General features: G+C 38.6%; 1 protein-coding gene and 1 pseudogene across 2 annotated transcripts; one reads left to right on the forward strand and one right to left on the reverse strand.

Moving 5' to 3' along the window:
- Positions 1–16,488, forward strand: LOC143858555 (cytochrome C oxidase assembly factor). Its single transcript, XM_077369214.1, has 3 exons — positions 1–192; positions 951–1,055; positions 16,210–16,488. Exons 1-3 carry the CDS (start codon positions 124–126, stop codon positions 16,249–16,251), a joined length of 216 nt encoding a protein of 71 aa, XP_077225329.1. The 5' UTR covers positions 1–123; the 3' UTR covers positions 16,252–16,488.
- On the reverse strand, positions 16,213–20,896 carry LOC143858554 (thioredoxin-like fold domain-containing protein MRL7L, chloroplastic; annotated as a pseudogene). The gene is made up of 5 exons (XR_013238975.1): positions 20,879–20,896; positions 20,212–20,808; positions 17,221–17,302; positions 16,991–17,093; positions 16,213–16,577 (listed from the first exon to the last, which is right to left on the reverse strand). The product of XR_013238975.1 is annotated as a thioredoxin-like fold domain-containing protein MRL7L, chloroplastic (transcript).
- Between the last annotated feature and the right edge of the window lie 2,332 nt (positions 20,897–23,228).

A 23,228-nucleotide genomic window follows, 5' to 3' on the forward strand; every position in this document is an offset into this window, starting at 1 on the left:
CGCAAAATAAGTAAATAACCCACCCTGTCAGAGCTAAGAAACAGAGCAGAGGAGAAGAAAAAAGGAGAAAAGAGGGATTCCATTTTCCGTTCGGAGATTTTTCTTTTGATTCACGAAGAAGGCATGTCCAAGTCTTGCAAGGGCCTGGCGATGGAGCTCGTTAAGTGCCTCAGCGAAACAAATTGTGTCAAAGTAAATCTCCCTCCCTCCCTCTCTCTCTTGATGCTTTCTAGGCTTATTTGTTTATCTATGTGGTATTCAAATGATCTTTACATGTTCTTCATGGACTAATTAACGAACCCATCTGCCAATTGGTTCTTATATCAATGTTTGCATGGGGTTCCTCGATGCCCTTCTACAGATTACACAAAAACCACTAAATCTGTGCCCTGCCTATTTTCCTAATCCTGATGTCCTGTCCTCTGTTCCCTTTTTCTTTTTGTTCTTCTCTATATCTTTTTTATTTCAAATGTTTAATGTCTTCTTTATTAATATTGTGAATAAGCCTACTTGTCATTTTGGTCTCATTGTTCATGAATTTGAGTTATTGTCCTTGTGAAAATTGTATAATATATATATATATATATATATATATATATATTTTTATTTTTTTTTTATTTTTTTTATTTTTTATTTTTTGGTGGGTAATGTGGAGTTTGGCGAACCCCTACAGTATATTAATGAAAAAGTATTACAATCTTTGATAGTCTTCACAATTTGAATCTTTAGTCACAATATCTAGGAGGGCAAGGGGGATGTGGGAAGGAATGACGATTTCACCCTTGTAAGGACAGTCTGATTTGGAGAGAAAATCAGCAGCTCCATTTGCTTCTCTCCAAATATGGGAGATGTGCCAATAAGTGAAGTGGGAAAGGAGTGAATGGCTTTTGGGTTCTATATTATTTCCTCTTTCTTTTATTGAAAACTTCTGTTGGGTCATGTTTATTCAGGTTGAGAAGCGACCATACAGGGAATGCGCGGGAGAAAAAAGCCCGTCCATATCGAGTGAGTGTGTGGGTCTAAGGGAGACATATTTCAATTGCAAGAGGGGCCAGGTCTGTTTTCTTTCTCCATTTCTTTATCTACCCATAATAACAGAAACATAACAAAGTTATATGCTAATTGTAATTATAGTTTTCTATGTTTATTAACTTTGCAATAGGTAATATACTAAATGGTTCCCAAACTTCTCCACCTCTCTGAGGAAACATTGTGCTACTTCCATAGTGTTAGTGACCAGGACTTGTTGATTTAGCCTTACTATGTTGCATGAATTTGAGGTTACTGTTTGGGCTTCAGATACATCTTATTACTTGAAATTTTGATTGTTAGTAATGATATTATATGTCAGGAGAATCCGCCATGTGTGTAGCTTTAATATCAAAGGGTTGTTGTGTATTTCTGTTGTATTTCTGCTGTTAGTTCAGCCATCCGTGTGGAGGTTAGATTCTGGACTAGCTGAGAAAATTCCAGCTTTTAGTGTGTGTGTGCACGCGCGCGCAGTGTGGTTCATAAGATATTTACTTTGTCACAGGGTTTTAGTTTATGGGGATGGAATTGAGCGATTCATATAATAAGTTCTTGAGCTTCTGGTCCAATACTCCAATCATTCAGCTCAAATGTTCGCATGATTGTTTGTAACCAGGATAGAAAACTGGGCAAACACCCGTTCACTTAATTTTACATGCATAGTGTTTCATTAAATATGAACTAAATTGTGTTGTATTAGCTTACTTAGCCTCTACGGATCCCATCTAAACATTTGTGAGTGTGTGACCCTTACTCGAACAAAAAGGAATAAAAAATACCTGCAACATTTTCAACACCCGTCTTTCATTTATTATTTTTGCCTATCTTATCCCTGCCCTAGTGATCTGATACAAAATTATTATCAAAATTCAAGCAATACTATTGAACACTGTGATATTATTTTTCTTCATGAAAATAAGTTATCTTAGGCAAGCATGGTGAAGATCTGGAACTACCAACATATACAAAATTGATTTCCAAATGTCATTAAATGCTGAGAATTTATGCAGCATATACAGAATTGATTTCCACATGCTATTAAATGCTGAATGGATGCTTATGGTTTAAAAGTAATATTATAGTGGGCGTATAAATAATAAGGGGAAAAAAGAAGAATACTAAAAAACCCGTAAAACAGGGCACTTGGGAGTTTATTTAACTTTGAAACATGTTTATGGTTTAAAAGTAGGACTAAAGTGGGTTTATAAATAATCAGGGGAAGTTAAAAGTAGAATACTAACAAGATTTTAAAAAAAGAGGGCACTTTGGAGTTAATTTAACATTTTTTTTTTTTAAATGGAAAATGGTAATTTTTATAGTAGGTAAGCTGGGATTTGAACCTGTAACCTCAAGGTTGAGATACATAGCCTCAACCACTGAGCTACAAACCTAATCCGTCTGTTTTTTCATTTAACATTTTAACTTTGAAACTAAAAGTTAGTTTTGACACAAGAAAGTGACATCTAATGCAGAATTTGTTTTTAAAGGCTATGAAACAGTAATTGTATTGCTGTAAGAAATAAATAACCAGGGAAAACTAAAGGGAAAAAAATTAGCAGAAGTGATTAGAAATGAAATAATGTATTCTGTTTTTTAATAGTAAGAAATAATTTATTCTTGCACTAAACAAGTCACATTTCACAGATTGATGATTTTGAAAGACAAGAACTTCCCATATTACTGTTTCTTGTCAGTGTTAATGAAATGATGTGAGCTCAATTATAAGCAATGCATTTGTGTGGGTGCTCTTTTCCTCTTGGGAATAAAGGGAAGATTATATGGAAGGACTCCTTTGGCAGTCATGTAGTGGTTGTGGAATGAAAGAAATAATAGGATTATTCTTTGGAAGGACTCTGCAGCTAAGTTAGTGGTATATAGAATCAAAATCCTCATTATCGATCGGGCTCTCACGGAAAAAGACTTTTGGGATATCTCAGTGGGTGATATCATGCATAGTTGGAAGGAGATTGCATGGAGTTTCCTCAGAAAGGATAGGTATGTTGCTACATTATCCCCACCTCCTTCCTACCCTAAAGCTTAATTAGAAGCTCCAAAGGTACCCTGCCAGATTGGCTATATTTAGAGAAGATAATCTAACTATTGTTAAAGCCTTCTAGGGAGCTATTGGGTGATGGGGACCACCCTTCACAAAAAAAAGTGACTTAACTTGCTGATGGGGCCCATCATTGGTGTTAAGAGTTTTTTATTTAGTCATTAATTGAGTCATTTTAAGTCATTAGGAGGTATTTCAATATTTTTATTATAAATTCACTTAAGTGAATTCATAACAAGAAAGGGACTTATCAACTATTATGGAACTTTAAAGTGGTAAGAGCTTTTGCGTGGAGTTTGGCTTAAGTTTTCCTATTTTGGTGTGTTTTTTAGTGGAAGTCTCTAGATTTTAGGGTTTTGTGTCTTCAAGGCCCACATTTCTTAGGTTTGAGTTGTAGGAAAAGTCTAGAATCATGGGAAAGTAGTCCATATATAGTGAAGGCCATAGGGCCATCATTCTCATGATGTTATGAAAAAAGGCTTGCTTGAATCTGAAGAACTCTATTTTTTTGCTGTATTTTTTACTGCTAAAGTTCTCTTGGATTGCTGGGGTTTATTATAATCATCTCGAGGATCATATTGAATGAATCAAATCGTAAATCTGATTAATCTTAATCATCATATTTAGTGATTGATTTGATCTTAAGATGTAATGGTCAGATTTTAGTACTTTACTATAGTTCATTGTGATTTTACTGTGGATTATTGTTCTTAATCTAGATCTGGTTATATTTTTGAAAAATTTATTCAAACACTAGATCGGGTAGATTAGAGTGAATTTTACATAGTCGAAGTTAGGAAAAATCTCTCTCCTAGTTCTGCATCAGTTTGGTTTCAGACTTAGAAGAACTAGTACGAATAGGGACTGAGGATTCCAATGAAGTGGAAGCCCATCTGCTTCCTGAAGGTTTCAAGTGGAAACCCAATAGGTTCTGTTGGATTTCTTTGGGTAGAAGGTGACTTGCCAAATGCCACTTGTTGGTTGGCTAGAAGGTTACTTGACTGTAGGTGGGCTTATGTTGTTCCATATATTTTCTCGCTTTCAATAAATTTCTTTTGTTATCTTTCAAAAAAAGAATAGTAAGCCATGTATACACCTCTCTCCATTTCTACCTTCAGTACTCTCCCGACCAAGTGATAAGGGCCTTGCATGTGTGAGCGTACCATGATTGGTTTCTACACATCTCCTAATATGCGACTTAAAGCAATTAAAGAGTGGCTAAAGAACATTGTTCAGATTCGATGAATAGGAACCTCAAAGTATGCAAAAACAACAGCGTGAAAAGAGGGTGAAGTGATCATAGCCAATCCTATATATTGGGAAAACATTATAAACATAGTGAAAATCATGGTTTTAAATTTCCCCGAGACGACCGAAATGTTTTAATCTCCATCCCCATTGAAATGAAATCTCAATGAATTCCTTCCACATCATTATTTCCGACCGAAATTCCGTGAGGTTTTTTTCTGAAAAAGTTCTATCTAAAATGTTATTATTTTTAGGGATTTGCTAGCATCCATCGCAGAAGGCATTTCACGGATGGTCTGTTGCACTTGTGTTTTTTTGCTTATGTGATGTTTCTATGTATGCAGTTGCACTTATTCTAGCATCTTAAAATTTCATCGTTTGCATATGTTTCCATACGTCTCCGTGATTTTACAAGATTTCCACTGAAACCGAAATATTTCCGTTTCCGTGCCGACCGAAATCGAAGTTGTGGCTAAGTAGATTTGGAGGAATATCTTGTATCAAGCAAAGTAGGACATTTGGCAATACAATTAAGATACATTTTAGCAGGATGGGGCAATGGGATATGGTTTTCAAGATATCTCTCTCTATGTTTCTACCACATTCTTTAGGCACGTAGTGCAAGACCCTTACCACGTCTTGTCCCGAGCTTCAAAATATAGCTATATAATCTTGAGTCAAACATACTCATCGTTGAGTTGCAATTGGAATTGGAGCATGTTCTCACATGTGCACACCCAAAATAAATAAATAAATAAAAGCTCATCACTGAGAAATTGGACCAACACATGAGCATGACAATGGACTAGCAGGCTAGATGATACCCATCCCAACGAACTTGGAAAATATATCTGTGAAAAAAAACTAACAACTGACCAGTTGGTTGATGGGACAAATACAATCGGTACATGATGAGCACAACACCTTTTTGGAGAAGTAGCATCAGCATAAAAAGAAGAAAAAGCAGAGAACCAATTGTAAGGGGAGAAGTACATGACACATGAGGTTTTTAGGAGACCTACTGATGGCAATGATAACGACATTGATGATGACAACAAGAATTAGGGCCTGTTGGTACGTTATGGGAGCATAGACATGTTTCTTATTTTTCCATTTTCTTGTGTTGCTGGGGCGCCTTGTCCCTAGTTTGATTAGATGGTTGTTTTCCTTGTAAATTTGATATTTTGCAATAAAATTACCTTTATCTTTATAATAAAAAAAATGGTCTACACATTGTAGCCCTTGATGTTAGTATGGTGTAGTGGTTCATCAATTTTAGGACCACACATGTAATGGAAGCAAATTTGCATCCAATGACTATATCAAGGGTGGATGTGGAGGACATGACCAGGGTTACAGTGGTGTTGGATCAACCAATCATGGGTGGACGTTCTCCACAAGTGGTCATGCTATACTTCTAAAAAATGGACACTAAGGAGACTAGGCTAAGGACACTCTAGAATAAGGTCATGATTATAATCTCTGAAATTTGGGGAGCATGATTGGGACCTTGACTCTTACCTAACTCTTCCTCTGTGCATGGGCAGGCCCTCTTAAGGGTCTCTGGGATTTGGTGGTTGAAAGAGTGGAGAAAAGGCTATCTTCGTGGAATAATAGTAGTTTATCGCTTTAGGGCAAAATTACTTTGATCAAAGCGGTCTTAGCAAATCTTCCCATTTATTTTTTCTCTCTTCCAATGTCATGGGTCTGTTATTAATAGAATTGATCTCCTTCTACATAATTTTCTTTGGAACGATAAGTGAGGATTGTAGAAAGTACCATATGGTCAGATGAGAGGAGGGTTTTCGATTGAAAAGGTTGGTGGTCTTAGCACAAGGAGATTGTTGATGAATAAGTCCTTGTTCGTAAAATGGTTGTGGAGGTTTGGACTTTGGAGAGAATTGAGAGAACTTGTGGGGAAAACTGGTTGAGGCTAAACATGGATTTGCTTTTGGGGGTTGGAATTTGATGGACTAGTATAACACTCAAGGCACCACCATTTGGCATTAGAGTCGGAAGTAGGGACATGATTAGATTTTGGATGGATAATTTCAGGCCTCTGAGTTTGTCTTTTCTTGTTTTGTTTAACGTGGCCGTTGATAAAGAAATGAGCGTCTCTGATTCTTTTTTTTAATGATAAATGTGGCTGATCCTGTTAGCAGGGAAAGAGACCAAAACTAGAATATCAAATTTTGCAACATTTTTTTTATTTTTTATTAAGTTGACTTTCGCCTATTTGCGTCACGAGTCAAAGCTGGATTTAAGTAATCTCTGGAGAGCACTCCTCAAGCGGGCCCCCTTTACTAATAGGGTGGGCAGATACGGATGCAGCCAGTGGCAGTTCTTTGGAATAATATTAATGTGGAGCTGATAAGAGTGTTTGGAGATGTACATAAGGGGGTTTATTCTCGGTTCGATCCTTTTGCTAGCTCAGCAGCTTGAACCCTCACCTGCATGGCATCCCTGGTTTCCCCATATCCTCAAGAGGGTTTTGGCTTTCAGTTGGACTGTGCTTTTCTGGGAAAGTTTTTTTCTTTTCTTTTTTTTACTGTAGATTAGCTTTGTGCCGGGCAAAGATTATCGCGAATCACTGTGCTTTATGTCTAGAAGACACATAATTTGTTGATCACTTGTTTCTTTACTTTAATTTCGCGCATCAGATTTGTTTTTTTTATCTTTGGGTTCTTCCTGGGTGTATTGTGGATTATTTTTGAGTCTTGGGCCTTCGCGCCTTGTCTTCCTAGAGGTAGAATTTTGTGAAGCCTTTTCTTTACAACAAATCTTTGGCTCATCTGGAAAAAAAAGGAGCAATAGGGTCTTCAAAGGTGTCTCTTAAAGATATTCACAGCATTCAGAGGCAACTCTTCTTGATGGTTGTTCACAAGGTTTTAAATCTTGGTTTCGATTTCGGTTTCGGTATGAAATTTCGGACGAAATCTTGTAAAAATTTCACCGAAATTTCTGAAACGTTTCACCGAAATTTCGGGTGAAATTTTGTACTTCACCGAAACGTTTCACCGAAATTTCCGAAACGTTTCGGCGAAGTTTGGTACTTTTCCGACTCACTGTGAATTTCATTTCGTTTTCCACCGAAACCGAAATATTTCGGCCAAAATTTAAAACCATTGTTGTTCATTGGGTGGTGACCCCAAGCTTCTCCGAAATTTTCAGACTTCCATGCATAGATCTCTCGAAGAAATTCGAGGTAGCAGAAGAATCACCCATAACCTAGTCCTTTCCCCTCCTGGGCATTGGAAAATGAACTTCGATGGGCCAGGCCTTGATAATCTGGGCTCAACAGGCATTGGAAGTCTTCTCAGAAATCACGACCGTGTGGTTAGGTGGGTTTTTTACGTCAGATTGATAAGAAGGGTTCTAATGACGCTGAGCTTCTTATTGGTATTTGTTTGGTTGATCATAATCAATTGGACCATCTCATTATTGAGGGTGATTCCCTTAATGAGATACGGTGGGTCATAAATGGGTCCATTCATCCTTGGAGTTTTGCAGACGTGATTGAGGAAATTATGGATAAGATTAAGGGCCACATGATTGATTTTAGGCACATTTGGTGCTCGACCAATTGTGAAGCTGATCAACTTATCATATGATTTTTATCATCTCTGTGGTTTGATTTCGTAGTCCAATTAATCCTGCACCCTGATGTATCTGTGATGGTAGTAATTAGTGAAAAATAATACTTGTAGAAATCAGTGAAGTGACCCCATCTCCAACAGTGCAAAGATAGAGTGCATTGCAAGAATCCTTTTTTTCTTTGATAAAGCACTCATTTTTTTAGCATATAAGAAACTATGATGCTCATATATTATTTACTGACAAACTAATCTATATGTTTGACGCCATTTACATCCCCCAATATGTTATTAGGGACGACAGACGATCTTCTGATGACATCAGGGTAGCTAGTTTTATGTCTTAAAACTTTAGTAGCAAGCGATTCAGTTATTGAACTATGCACATATTGAAATTAGCTATTAAGTTCCAGGTAAATGCAACGCTTGTCTACTACCTGTTGACTACTTACACCACTACTCTACAAGGTAAATACCTGCAACCAAATTGAGCCAAGAGCATCAAAGGAATTCGCCAGGGAGATCCCCTCTACCCCTTTTCTCAATTGTAGCAGAAGATTTAAGCAAGTTACTTGGTTAGAAGTTGATTGAAGGGTTTAAATTTTGGCCTGAGGGTACTGAGATTTCTCACCTTCAGTATGCAGAAGAGACCTTACTTTTTTGTGAGGCGGGGATTAGGAAAGTCAAGAACTTGAAGGCGGTTCTGAGGTGCTACGAGGGCCGTCTTGGGTCAATGTGTGAACTTCTCAAAAATAGTCTTGATGGGAATTCATTTAGATGGGGAAGAAGCGATTGGCTTCGCTAGAGCGTTGGGGTGCAATCATGGTTATTTTCCCAATTCTTATTTAGGCCTCTCGCTGTGCATTGGACGACCTTCGAGATCCATGTGAGATTTGATGATTCAAAGAGTAGAAAGTAGATTATTAACTTTGAAGAAGAATAGGTTATCTCTCGGAGGGCGCATTATGTTAATCAAGATGGTATTGGCCAATTTCACTATTTATCCTTGTTCCGTTGTTTGATCTATGTTATAAGTAGATGGGATCAAATTCAAAGGAATTTTTAGTGGAACAACTTGGAGAATAGTAGACAATTTCCATCTTCAGCTGGGAAGAGATTCGTTGGCCTAAGAGAATGGGGGGTTAGTGTTAAAGATCTCAAATATTTCAACATAGCATTGCTAGGCAAGTGGCTCTGGAGATTTGGAAAGGAAAACAATATGGTTTGGACAGAAGTGATTGTGGAGAAATATGGGTCCTATTTGGCGTGATGGGTGACTTTGGACAACTTCAGATGGAAAGAACAAAGGGATGCTGCTAAGATTTATGCCAAGTTCCAGAGGGGAACTGGTTTAAGTTGGGAATGATAGTAGGATCAGATTCTAGATTGATCATTGATGCGGTTCTAATGCTCTTCAGGATGATTTTTCAGAGATTGTCAGGATTGCTTCTAATTGACACGCTACGGTGGAGGATTGCATTGTTTGGAGGAACCAAGGTTTTAAATTTCGTCCGAAATCTGAAATTTCGGATTTCGGTCAAGACCGAAACCGAAACGTTCCGAAACCGAAATTGGCAAAACGTACCAAATTTTCGGAAATTTCATCAATTCCGGCGGAAATTTGAAACAAATATTAATTTTTTATTCCTTTCCCAATTTTCAGCCGAAATTTCGGCCCAAAAAATCGACATTTCGTGTCTTTACCGAATTTCGGCCGAAATTTTGGGATTTCGGCTATGTCTGAAATTACCCCCGGAACCGAAATTTAAAACCTTGGGCGGAACGACAACAAATTTTTTTTTTTTTTTTGGAATAATGAGGAATTGTATTAATAAAGCAAAAGGGAGAAACGACAGAGATGGTCAATACAAGATAAATATAGGGGAAGAAGAGAGAGAAACATGACATAAATAAACCCTCTAGGGGAAGAAAATCAAAGAGCACTAGTAATTCTCTAGCGACTCCATCCCTAGCTAGCCTATCTGCCTTACTATTGGCCAACCTTCTAACATGATGAAAGGAGATGGACACTCCCTCCAGCTAGTAATGGATCTCGTCGAACCAATGAGCAGATCTCCATGGAATGGGATGGTTCCCCCTGCAACCATCTCACAACATTTAAAGAGTCTCCCTCAACTATCAGGCCTTCTAAAATATTGTGAGCTATACTCCTGATGCCCTGAAGAACTGCCCTAACCTAGTAACCTCTGCCTCATTAGAATCTGCTATACCAATAGGACTAGAAAAAGGCCCATAAAGTGGCTCTTTGGTCATCTCTAAGGACACCTCCTATGTCCACCGGCCTAGGATTACTCAGGCTAGTTCCATCAAAGTTGAATTTCATTTTTCCCTTGTCCAGTGGTACCCATATTTGGGATGGCTTCGCCACCTGGTTGCTACTGAAGCATATCGCTCGCCAAACGTGCCATAGGTCATATCCTGAAACAAACCCGGAACACGGAAGAGATCCGACACATGTTATGGTTAAGGCAATAGCAATTACATTAGTGAATAGGAACAAGGCTTTCTTTACGTGACCCTTGTATACCCTTGCATTTCTCTCCTTCCAAAGAACCCATATTGTGTCTAGCAAGCCCACCTTCCAAAGGATCTTACAAATTTTTTTTCCATGGGGCGAAAAACCAGCATTCCAAAAGGTGAGAGTGTAGATAGGAACACCCACGCTATGCCAAATCTGTCGATAATCCTACTCCACACCTCTCTAGCCATCTCTAGCCATCTTACAGTGGAGAAACCAGTGGTCCACTGTTTCACTTGACTCTATGCACATGGCACAATGATGCCGACTCTGTAGGTGATCAATCGTGAGAATCCTATCGAGAAAGGTTGTCCATCCAAGAGCACGGACCATAGGGGGCGTAGTGATGCTCAACACTCATGCTAGAAGCGAGGGACCATGGGAAGGGACAAGATGATGATGGAAAGATTTGACACTAAGGACACCGGAGGAGCACAAAGTCCAAACCTTCTTATCTTTGCCAGTCCTTTTAATGAAACAATTGTCTAGGATCTCTAAAAACCTTGCTACTCATGGTAGTTCCCTGTCAAAGAACGGCAGTGGTTTTGAACTTTCATTTTTCAGAGGATTTTTTTTATAAGAGTGATCTATAGTGGAAGACCTTTTCTTTTTTTTAAATTGACAATTTTATTGATGCTATGAAAATTACAAAGGGGACCTCTGGTCCCAACATGCATTACGTAGTATCAAGTGAGGAGGGTGAGGGGCATACCCCCTTGGCCAAAAGAAAGAAACAAAATCTACTGACGTGAAATTGCTAAATACAGATAAGTACTTTCATGCACTCTCCCTTTACTATTCCGCTCTGTCCCTTCATTTTCGTGACCATCTTTAACCATGTTCAGAAATAGACCATCACCATATATTGCCCTTTCCTAAGCACTTCCTGAATCAACCCCTGTACATTAAACATCGCTGAGCAGTTTGAATCTAATTCCAGTCTCCCCAAAAAACCATCTATCAAAAAGAAACTTAAAGAGACCATACGCCAAAAAATAAATTAGTCCTGGTCTGGAATGTTACGCACACTTCCTCAATTCCCTCATTAGGATCCCGATCTGTAATTCCAGTTCCAGTTCTTTGGAAAAGAAATATGAAGCATACTGCGGGAAGGGAATCTCTTCCACTGGATCCAATCTGATAGCTATCAGTTCTGTTATCTTCTTGATGCAAATAATTTGCTTAGCCTCCCATTCAAAACGTCGCAATTTGTTTTCATACTCCAGACAACCTCTGAAGTAAGAGAGCTTGTAAACCGGAGTACAAATATCGCTGACGTTATAAGTACCTGTTATAGGATAGAGTTCTTCCTCGTTGATCATGTAGTCCTCCTGGAATTGCTTCCACTGTCTTGTGATAAATCTTTTTACCAGTTCTGCTAAGGTGGGATCTTCCTCCAAGGCCTTTGCTTCATTATATTTCAGGCTTCTAGCCCAACGACGATGCTGAAACCATTGTGAACAATTGGGTACCTCCCTTCGCTTCCGCTTAAATGTTCGAACATCTGAGGAAGAGGGAGAAGAAGCCATTTTCTTAAATGCAAACAAATGTTTTTTACTCGCCTTTTCTTGAGGAAGACCAACAGATTTCTTAATCTTGTCTTCAATACCCCCCCTATTTTATATTTATTAGTGTGACCGCCCAAACGTGCGTATACTTGGGCCCCACAACCTGGATACCTCGAATGAAGCAGATAATAAGAATAAATTTTCTTTCCCAACAGACCTAATCATGATAGCCTCAAAACTACAGGTGCCGTCATCACCCTTTGCTAGCACTAAAAAGGACATTTGTCGTCCCAAACACTATCCCTAAGAAACAGATAAAACTTTTCTTTCCTTGAGATCTTCTGGAATCTAAAAGCTATCATTGTCTGAGGCAAGGACCAATCCTTTCCAGTTTGGCAAAGGATTTGAGGGTCTTGATTAATCTGTTCTTCTTCGATCCAAGAGCCAAGGCCAAAGCGTTTCGGTTCGGTCGGTTATTTCGGTTCGGTTATGGTTAGCTTCTTATCATATTTCGGTTTTCGGGTTCGGTTTCGGTTATTGGCAAAAAAAAATCAGTTCAACCGAAAAACGAAAAGTGGGGTTCGTAAAAAATATTTCGCGGTTTCAGGTTCTTCACTCGAATAATATTAACCCCTCTTTATAACTTGGGACAGCCCCCACACTAGAGTAAAACTGTAAAAGAGTAGAAGGGGGCTGTCCTGACTAAAAAAAGGGGTGAATAACTGAATATATATCACGTCCCTTTAGATTAGAGTCTGTGAATGGACAGAACATAATCATGACCTAGGGCTAAAGAGATTGTGAGAAGGAGAAGAGGAAGAAGACTCAACGCCTCCGGCGAGCTCCGATCCCGACGATTGCCTTTGGCGCCACCCACGACCACTTTCACAGCCACGGGACCACTCGCTCCGTCTCTGTTAGTGGAAGGAAGAGGCAGACTTCACTCTTCGTCTCCGGCAACCTCGGATCCCGACAGCCGACGACTCTCAGGGTAGGGTTTCACACTCTTTTTGTCTCCCTCTCTCCATTTTCAGTTTTCTCCGTCTCCCATCTTCTTTTTTCTTATGTATTTTTGTTTGAACAAAATGGGTCGAAGCAAGAGAGAATTCTCCATTTTTCCGCCATTTTCAATCTGAGAAAATGGCTTAATTGTTTTACCTTTTGATCTATTTTTATTCTTTTGGATTGCTAAAATCGGTTTTCTGCACTCTAGGGTTTGGAGTATGAAATTGATCAGGGTTTTTAAATTATAATCTTGTTCTTTTCTACGAAATTGATTAGGGTTTTTTGCAAATGCGTTTGGTTCTTCCAATTTAGGGTTTTCATTATTCCGTTTTAACCGAACAACCGAAATCTTTATTCGGTTTCGGTTCGGTTTCAATTTCAATACAATTCGGTTTCGGTTGACAGATTAGATAACCGAAATGTTTTCGGTTAGTCCCGTTCGGTCAAATCGGTTCAGTTAATAACCGAATGAACAGCCCTACTCCAGAACTTTCATCATTATAGAGTGGTGAGATTGCAGCCACTTGGCCCACGACTTTGAGACGCCTTGATCGCCAGCAGGGACTCTGAAGTCAAACAATTTCCTGCCTCTCGGGGTTCGGCCAGCTGGCTTGGGATAAGCATTCAAGCCACCACCCATCCAACTACTCTTGGAATTTGCATGACAGACCGCCGGATTTCCTGAGGCGAGACAACCTTTCTCGATAACTTCGCTCTCAGGTTTGGACAATTTGAAATCCCTGCAGGATTCAACGGTTCGCCGGACAGAGGAACCTTGATCCTCTGAGCTAGGTCCTTCGTCGGTCCAGTAGCCAAAACAGGGAGCTCAATCCCAGTAGTATACGTCTGATCAAGAACTTTGATTTTAAAACAGGATCAAGGGAGGTGCCAACGTGGGGCTAGAATTTTGGCCGAGACATAACTCATACAGTTTTGGTGATTGCCTTCCATCTTAGTTTCTACAACCTTACCAAAGAGACCCCCTATAGTGGAAGACCTATTTAACAAGATCTATTTGAATCATGTGCAGAGAACTAGTAATGACAGGAGAATCTGCTCGTGGGAGTAAGATGGGTTGTTCTCGGTTCAATCCTTCTATCGATGCCTAGTTTCATTTGCTTCATCCCCTCTCGCTAGTACAGCTTGGAAGATTTTTGCACATCTCAGGGTTTGTGCGTTCTATTGGACCGCCCATTTGAAAAAATCTCAAGGGTGGATCACCCACATAGTTGGCAACGGTTGATCATTGATCATTGCACCTTGTGTGTGACGGATGGTGAATCTGTGGATCATGGTATTTTATTTGGGGGAAAATTGGGGCTTCTTGGGTTTTCCCTTGTCATATTGTTGAATTGTTTGAACAATGGTCCTTCGCCTCTTGCCTGTCAGAGACCGTATTCTCTGGGACCTCGCATTAGCAACGTCTCTATAAATCATTTGGAAAGAGAGCATTAATCGTATTTGAGGGTATCTTGAAGGTGCAGTATATCCAACAACAGATTTGTCTCATGATTGCTCAGTGGGAGGTGATCCCCCCTGAGTTTAGCTGCTTTTTTGTGACTTCGCTCCCAAAATGTTTGGATGAGATCTGGGTCAGTAAAGCCCGGAAAGACATTTTAGCACTTAGATGGACCCCACTCCACACGGCTTAAAACTGAACTTTGATGGGTCCAGTATTAGTAATCCCCGGTCCAATGGGTTTGGGGGCTTCTCTGCGACAACAATAGAGTGACCAGAGTGGCATTTCCCCGTCCCATCGGACACCACGACTCTAGCAAGGCCGAAGTTCACATTTCTCACAGGTATGTGTCTAGTAGGGAGGGAGCTTCTGGACACCACATCATTGAAGGTGATTTGCTCAACGTTATTAGATAGATGAAAAAGGGAGAAAGCTACTCACGGTGGCTCGCAGATGCGATTGAGGAGATAAAGGATATAGTGGAGGACCACTCAGTGGTGTTTCAGCACATTTGGTGGTCAGCCAAGTGTGAGACCAATGCTCTTGCTCTATCTGCTGTTCCTAGGTTGGAGTTAGAGACGTTTAATTTCCTCCCACCTTGACGGTGGGGAGGTGTGCGTCCTTGTTGGTTTGGCTATGTGCTTTTTGTATTTTCCTTTCATTTAGACCATTTCAGTCTTTCTCTTGTATGCTCCTTTTTGCGTTCTTTTATTAATGTGTCTTGCTATTCAAAAAAGAATCAAGGCATATCCCTTGCTAATATCATTGGTAGGATATCATCAATGATAGGTGTTCAGTATCGTGTTGCCCCCAAGTAGACTTGTGTATTTCTTTTTCCTTTTTAATAAAATTATATTACATAAGACTTTATTCCTCCCATTTTATCCCAATCTCCCAAGTTGCCTTCCAAGTTTAGTTTTGAAAACAAAATGCCTTCAGATGTATCAATCTTCTTGTATTTTGCAAATATGGTGCATGGTCTTTACTTACCAGAGGTGTGGAACCAGGATGACTAAGGAAGCTGGAAACTGGTAGCGAAAAATAGATAATGAAATACTTTTAGGGAAATGATTTCAACACAAACAAGTATTAATACATGATTTCAGCGCTCCATTGTTTTGATAAACATGCGCTCCACTTATTTGTCGTGTAGTATTTAAAGGTCTTTAAGAGCTTTTTGAAAACCGTAATATTCCTTTGACAGCCCTTTAAATATTACACGATTCAAAACATTGGAGTGCAGAAATCATTTCCCTATATTTAAAGAGCTGTAAAAGGATTTTTACAGTCCCCAAAAAGCACTTACGTGACAATTAATTGCTCAAAGACAAGATACATGAGCGCATGTATCAAAACACAGTTGTGCTTAAATCATTTCCCTACTTTTAAGATCCAAAATGTCTAATCATTGTAAGATCCAAAGGCGTAGCAGTGCCCATATATGCAATTCTGTTTAATTTTATAGCCTTGTAGTTTTGATGCCAGTTTGTTCACTCCAGATAATGTTTAAGTGCTTAAGGAATCTTTTTTTCCCCTGAAGTTAAAGGAATGTAAACAATAGTTTAGTTTGATAATTTTGATGCCAGTGATTCCTCCAAAAAATTGTGAGTGCTGAAGGAACCATTTTTCAAGTTAAAGGAATGCATACAACAGTTCTCTCTCAGTTTTTTTTTTTAATTGAGATTAGAATTATATGCTGAATACATATCGACATTTAGATTATGGCGTGCCTCATGGATTCTTCATATGATGCAATTTGTTCTTGATTATTTCAGGTTGATATGAGAGCTCGCATACGTGGGAACAAGGGTTACTAGACGAGGTTCATGAATACACATAACTGCACCATGGCTTGACTCAATTGTTAACTTGCTTGAGTATGATGTACAGACAGATCATACAACTTTTCCATACCATTCCAAAACTGGAAGCGTTTAATTTTAGTTAATTTTGTTCTGTATACAACAACAATTCCATTGACCCCAACGGAACAAAAAATTGATTGACTGAACATTTCATGCTCTTGTAATGGAGGGGATTGCTTCTTCTCTGTCTCCAACTTTCTTAATCAAGCATGATGGCCGGAATGCTCCGTAGTAGAAGAAAGCCATCATCTTTGATAACTCGTCTGCTGTGCGAACCACTAAACATGAAAGGTGATACAGCTTCAGTAAAATCACAATGGGGAATAAAGGCAGAGGTGCAAATATGAGCACACTCTAAAACACTCGGGGCACGTTTGGCAACCATGAAAAAAAATTCCATGGAATATTAGTGGGGCCATTTGTAAGAGATTGGTGTAGAGAGAGGGACAAGACGATGGGAGTGAGGGAAGCATGAAAAAAAAAAAAAACCCAATTTGAAGCAGCGTAGTATGTTTCAGTTTTATATGGATTTCTCATGTGCTGTCCATGATCTCTCCACTTGTTCCTCATCAATTTTCTCGCTTTCCTCAGCTCATCTTTTACAGTTGAACCCACAAATATTCTATGGAATAATTTTTCATGGTTGTCAAAGAAGCCATTGTATATTCAATTTGCAGTCATGGGTGCATACCTTTCTCGCGATATAAGATCTTTCCTGCTTTAGTGCAGATAAGTTCAGGGAAGACTGAAACTCCGAGCGCAGATACCAAATCATCCTCAACAACAGCAACACACTGATTTATATGGAGTTGTTATGTTAGAATACTAATACTTTCTTTATACACTAAGACTTTCATGTTGTCTTTGTAGTAGGTGAATGTATGTTAACACAGAAACATCAAATATTTGACAATGGCTTACTCTTGGAGATGGCAATCTAGAGTCCCAGAATATTTGCACTGCTTTCTCTAATTCTTCCTGCAGTTTTTCATTTTCCCACGGCCTGCAAATAGAAGTGGGTGTTGAATATTAAGTACAAAACAAACCAGTTCGCATTCCAACCATCTACATCGTCTGGTTAACTTTCATGTTATTACTAAGAGGCAGACCGGATCAAGAGATGTGGAATCTAAGGACCTCTTTGGGTAGACCTAAAAATCTTAGGGGAATATAATCTTACATGCAAATAATGGTATTATACTTGTATGTCTTAGCTAAAGGACTCTAAAGTGGCCCTTTTTTAATGACTAATAGTTTAGTAAGAAGCAACCCAATGACCGAAATATACAAGAGAATCAGAGAAGCATAACAAAAAAGACCCACCACTGAAACTAAACACTCTCAAGGTAGTAAGTGATCCAATAGCAGAATCTAAGTGCCCTTCATGTCCCGTTTGCAAATAAACTTATTTCCAAATAAGGAGCGATTGTAGTGGAATGCAAAGAGGCCCCAAATCAATGTGATCTAAGCATTTCACACCATTTTATCAGCATTAAGGAGAGCAAAAAGACAGAAAATGTAACTTTCGTCTTCCCTTTGGTTAGACCCAACTGACAGTCGATAACAGTTTACAAGCTAAATTGCTTAAAGCAATTAATTCATTAGGGACCTCTTAGGACGCCACCAAAATTAGTAACCATATCATTTCTAAACATATCATAACCATGTTTTGAAAATGTCAAGCTAAAAAGATTTTAAACTACTACAACAACAACCGAAAACGATCTGTTGCCGCTGAAAAATCAAAAGTATAAAAAATCTTCACCTTCACCAGCCTTTTGAGAGCTGCTAGTTGATTAAAACTCCCATCAGTTTTAATGAGACGTAAAACTTTTTACACTTCAATTGTCTGCTGAGAGTTTATGGGGAATTGTAATAGCCTTTGACAGATGGTGAAACAATGTAAAACAAGGTGAGTTTACCCAATTATCAAATTAACATTTAGAAGTAAAGAGAAAGGCCCTAAGACGCTCTAAGAACATCTGTGTTTTAAAATTCTTGTCTTTCAGCACTTTTAATTGCGTTAGAAAGTGAAATAGCTGAAAGTAGACACACGAAGCAGATTCATTAGCAAGTGATTCTATCTCAACAAGCCATCATTTTCCATGGAATACATGGATGTTTGAATTCCCTACCTTCTTCAAAAGTTCCCTTTTGAGAAGGGAATGAAGCTAACATAAATTTTTGGTTGGACAAATGGTGTGGCACCCCATTGGCATCAGTATTCCCAAATCTTTTTTGCTAAGGAGTTGGAACTCTAGAGCACTCAATGTTTATTAAATGGATATATCAGGGCCCAGAAAACTAATCACCTTATCCTAAGGGAAGGGATATCCTTAAGGGCCTTAAGAGGAATTCATTGTCCTTGCTGAAAATCTTAGGGACCTTTATTTATCGCCAGGTGATTACAATGACGAACTTATCTGGAAAATTTATCAGGGGGGTATTCTCAGTAACCTCCCCAGATTCCGCAATACCTGGTGCTCCTTGGTTTTTCCTTGAGCAACTGTCTTTTTGTGGTGTGTGCTTCATGAGAAAATCCTAACCAGGGATCAACTAATCAAGAAAAACCTAAGTGACTCTCAACTTTGTGTTCTGTGATTTCACATTGAAACCTACTCAACTATTTATTTATTGCCTTTGATCATCTCAGATACAGTCTTTTCCTAGGTTATATGGTGTCTATCCTGGCCTAGATGTTTCATCGGTTGGTATCTTATGGGTGTAGTGGAGAAGGGCGGTTGGTAACCAAAAGGCCACACTGTCTCAGAGCAGGCATCAAAATCTATTTGGATATCTTCAAGTATCACCCTCCAAGATAAAACTCATAATTGGAAATCTATTTGTGTTTGATATTTTCTCCAAACTAGGCCTCATAATATGTGGTTCGTCCCAATGTTGGATGAATCAAATTCAATTTTGATGGGAACAATAGAGTTGCTCATTCTGTTGACTCTATTGTCTGTATGGCTGGCTTTGGGGGAATATTCAGACTCTAAAGGGGAAAACTTATTATCCTTTGAAGGTCCTTGCGGTGATGAGAATGCAGTGGTGGCCGAAGAGACAGGAGTGTGGAATGGTGTTATAAACTTATTCTTGAGTCCGACATTCATAAGATGTGGATCAAAGGCAATTCATTCATTGGCTTGGTGGGGAAGGAATCCTCTCTCCCTGAGGGTTTATGATTCACTATAAGCAAGTGAGAGATATCCCATCCAAGTTGGAGTGTTGTTTCTCTCACATACATCGCAAAGAAAATAGTCAGGCAGATCGTTTAGCCAATTTTGGTGTGATTGTGTGGCACAAGATCCTGAATTTGTAAACTTTTGGTTGTTTGAGTCTTTTGGTGTAATGCATGGGCACTATTCTTAACCTCATTTTTGTTTTTAGTTATAAAATACTAGTTCAAAAAATTGAAGAAAGGAAAAGTGAAATTGCAATTAGCTTATTAAGATTTAACTTATTGCCTATGACGAATTAGTATGGATGCTCTCTCATTTATTGTTACATAGAAATGCAGTTAACTTACTAAGATTGACTTTTCTTTTTAAGATTTACAAAGAAGATTAACATATTCCCCGTGTCTGATTAGTATGGATGTTCTATCTTGTTTCGCTATACTATATTTAGGCCCTGTTCGATCAAAATTGTGACAACCGATTGAGTGCCAAAACTATTATTGGACTCAAAATCACGTTTAAATTTGAGTCCAATAACCAGTTTAGCACTGTCAATCTGTTGTCATAATCATAAACGAACAGGGCCTTAATATTTTCAATTGAAATAAATGCTTTACGATTTTAGCTACTATATTTGGCCATCGTACAATTTCACAAACATGTTGGATTAGCATTTGGAAATATAAGAAACCTGGCAGCAAAGAAAATGAAACAGCAATGAATGAGAGCTGACCTCTTATAACGATTATGAACAAGAATGATCAGTGGGCTGATGTCCTTAAACACCATCTCCTCCCATTCTCCAGTGGTGATATCTTTGATTGGGTGAATGTAGTCATCATCTTGCCAAACCATTTCCTTATCGCTGTCATAACCGTCATCGTCGTCCTTCCTAACATTCTTGATCGTAATTTTGTTGAAGAACTGAGACAAGTTAAATCCCTAGCCATCCTCATCTTCATGCCAATCAGGATCTTCTTCATCAACAACAAGAGGATAATCCGGTAAAAGCTTCTCCATCTTTTTTCTCTTCTCAATAGGGTCATCCTCTTCTTCAACATCTGGGTTCATATCGATCACCTCTCTGATTTTCCTCCTTAATTCATCTCTCTTTATGCGTCATGAGCAAGGGACCATCATCGTCATCATTGTTATTGGTTTTTCCTCTAATATTATCATCGGATTCATGGTTTCCATCGTCGTCGTTGTTGTTAGTTTTGTCTTTTATATTTGATTTATGTTTGTGGGTATCTCCTTCCTCTTCTTTTCCATCATCAAACACAACTTTCTCAACAGCTTCAGAAGCATTCAGTTCTGTACTGCTCATTTTCTGATTTAGAAAATTATACAACCAAACAATTAACCTACAATTTTCCTTAAAAAGGAATTAAGAAGCATACCAGCTTAGGGAACTTCGAAAGCATGATTTAAGCATCCAACCAAAACCACCTGTCCTCGAGGAAATCTGTAAACTTCTCTCGCCTTTGAACAGACGAAAACAAGTCATAGAAGAGAGAACTTGGAATTTGCTCTCCTCTTTCACAAGCGACATGGAAGTACAGTCAAACATCAGCGGATGAAGCAGCGCCATTTCTACGCAATTAAAATATAGATCCTCATTTTGTTCAAATTTTGGGCTAAAAGAGGATAGCAATTTTTTTTTAAAAATGAACTGTAAAAAAATTTAAAGCAATAACCACACAACCTTGGTCTATTTGGTAGAAATGTTGTTCTTTAACCAAATGGTCCAAGGATCAAACAATGGGTGGTGCCCTTGAGAAAAAAGAATTGCAGCAATACTTTGCTCCCACTTTAAAAGCTGATTATCAACTTAGAGAATTCTAAACATTAAAATTTAGAAAAAAAAAAAAAAAAAAAAAAAAAAAAAAAAAAACTAGAAATGTTACCTATTTAAAAAAAACACTGATAAAGGAAAAAAACAAGGAAAAAAAAAAAAGAAACAGATGAAAGTGTAAAACCAGAGAGGTGATGGATGCAAAATGCAATGGATGAAATCAGGAATGAATAATGAGGGATTGTAACTTTGAGAAGCAATTAGAAAAGTGAAATTTGACCCATTAGAAATTTCCACACAATTTTTTAGTCCGAATTTTTAAAGAATCCTTGTTCCTTAATTTTCATGAAGAATACCAGAACTTCGATCTTCTTTGTTGCTCTGATACTATTATTGATAATGGGAATAAAAGAAATAGATGAAAGAAAGTAGAGAAATTCCAGCAACCATATGCAAAATGGAATGCTTGTCAGAGATGTTTTAACCAGATGAAAATATTTCAAGTACAGCTATTCTCAAGGATTCTCACCTGAAATTATCAGTCCAAGTGGATGCAAATAGAGTCACTAGGTTTGAGTGACTTTTGCAAATCACAGGTCAAGCCATCGGTTTGTGACCAAAATACCCACGGCAGATTTTTTATTTTTAACTCCCTCAAAACGCCCAAAATGTCCTGATACGTGGAAAGGCAAAATTAAGAGAAATGATAAATGCACCCCTTTTCATTACTTGAAACACCCTGCTATGACTGCAAAGAGGCTGATGAACTTCACATTTTAAGGAATCAAGTGACCTGATTGCCACGGACAATGCAACTGGGTGTCCCAAGTGATAAAAAGGGGCGCATTTATCATTTCCCAAAATTAACTATGTAAAAAGATGGAAATATCCATGACACAGATCTTATATGATTGATGGCCATATAAATCCGTGTTTTTCTAAATGTACGGTATGGCCCGCTCCATAGGATGATCCAATTGGTCCATCTGTTGGGCCACCAAGTAATTAGGTTGTGCGCAGAAAATCATTTTCATAGCATGATCCTATAAAAGCTTCCATAATGTGAGGTTTAGGTGGCCCAACAATTGGACGGATTGGATCATCCTATGGAGTGGGCAGTACAATACTTTTTGAAAAATACGGGTTTATACAGCCACCCATCATATGAAATCTCTCCATGACAATCAATAATAAGTTTTCAATCAAGGATGTGGGAATATTATTTCTATATATACTAGCTTTCTTATGTATGGGTGTAAAAAGATGTGCCCACTCCATCAAAACGTGACGTGTAAAATTGTGGACCCACCATGCACATGAGCTTGGGTGGGAATTGTGGGACCTACCCATCAAAATATGAGGCAAAATGGCAGGCCCCACCCTATACATGGGTTTGAATTGAGCTGGTGGGACTCATCCTATCAAAACATATCACTGGCCATCACGAGTATTTTGGTCCTTCACAAGGTAATTTTCATTTCAAAGACCCGTCAAAATGCGAGGCAAAATGGCAGGGCCCACCCGATGCTTGGGTTTGAATTGAGCTGGTGGGACCCATCCTATCAAAACACATGACTGACATAATTTTCACATATAAGGACATTTTGGTCTTTTGCGAGTTGAAAAATATATTCTGTAGTTATTTTGGTCACAAATTTGCAAAATTCACCCAAACCTTGTGACCCTATTCACAAATTGTGAAACTAGAAGACTCTTTTGGCAAATAAAGCAAAGTAGAAGACTTCTTTTGCAAAATAACGGTTCTTCTAAGCTTGACCCGGATTCAACTTGGGTGGTTGATCTTAACACGGACGAGTGATGCGATTTTCACTCGGCTGATTTAAAGTTTTTAGGAATTTGGGAATAGGGGGGTAAATGGACCTAGACAGTCTGATGGACCCAAAGGATCGAAACATTATTGGACGGAATTTGGGCATTGGATCTGAGGGTGTACA

The sequence above is a fragment of the Tasmannia lanceolata genome, unplaced genomic scaffold, assembly GCF_043159265.1.
Source record: "Tasmannia lanceolata isolate RefF3 unplaced genomic scaffold, GAP_Taslan_0.1 ptg000026l, whole genome shotgun sequence".
Lineage (NCBI taxonomy): Eukaryota > Viridiplantae > Streptophyta > Magnoliopsida > Canellales > Winteraceae > Tasmannia > Tasmannia lanceolata.

Coding starts and splice junctions, on each gene's coding strand:
- LOC143858555 (XM_077369214.1), top strand. CDS start 124: ATGTCCAAGTCTTGCAAGGGCCTGGCGATGGAGCTCGTTAAGTGCCTC. Junction 193..950: donor GCGAAACAAATTGTGTCAAA/GTAAATCTCCCT, acceptor ATGTTTATTCAG/GTTGAGAAGCGACCATACAG. Junction 1,056..16,209: donor TCAATTGCAAGAGGGGCCAG/GTCTGTTTTCTT, acceptor TGATTATTTCAG/GTTGATATGAGAGCTCGCAT.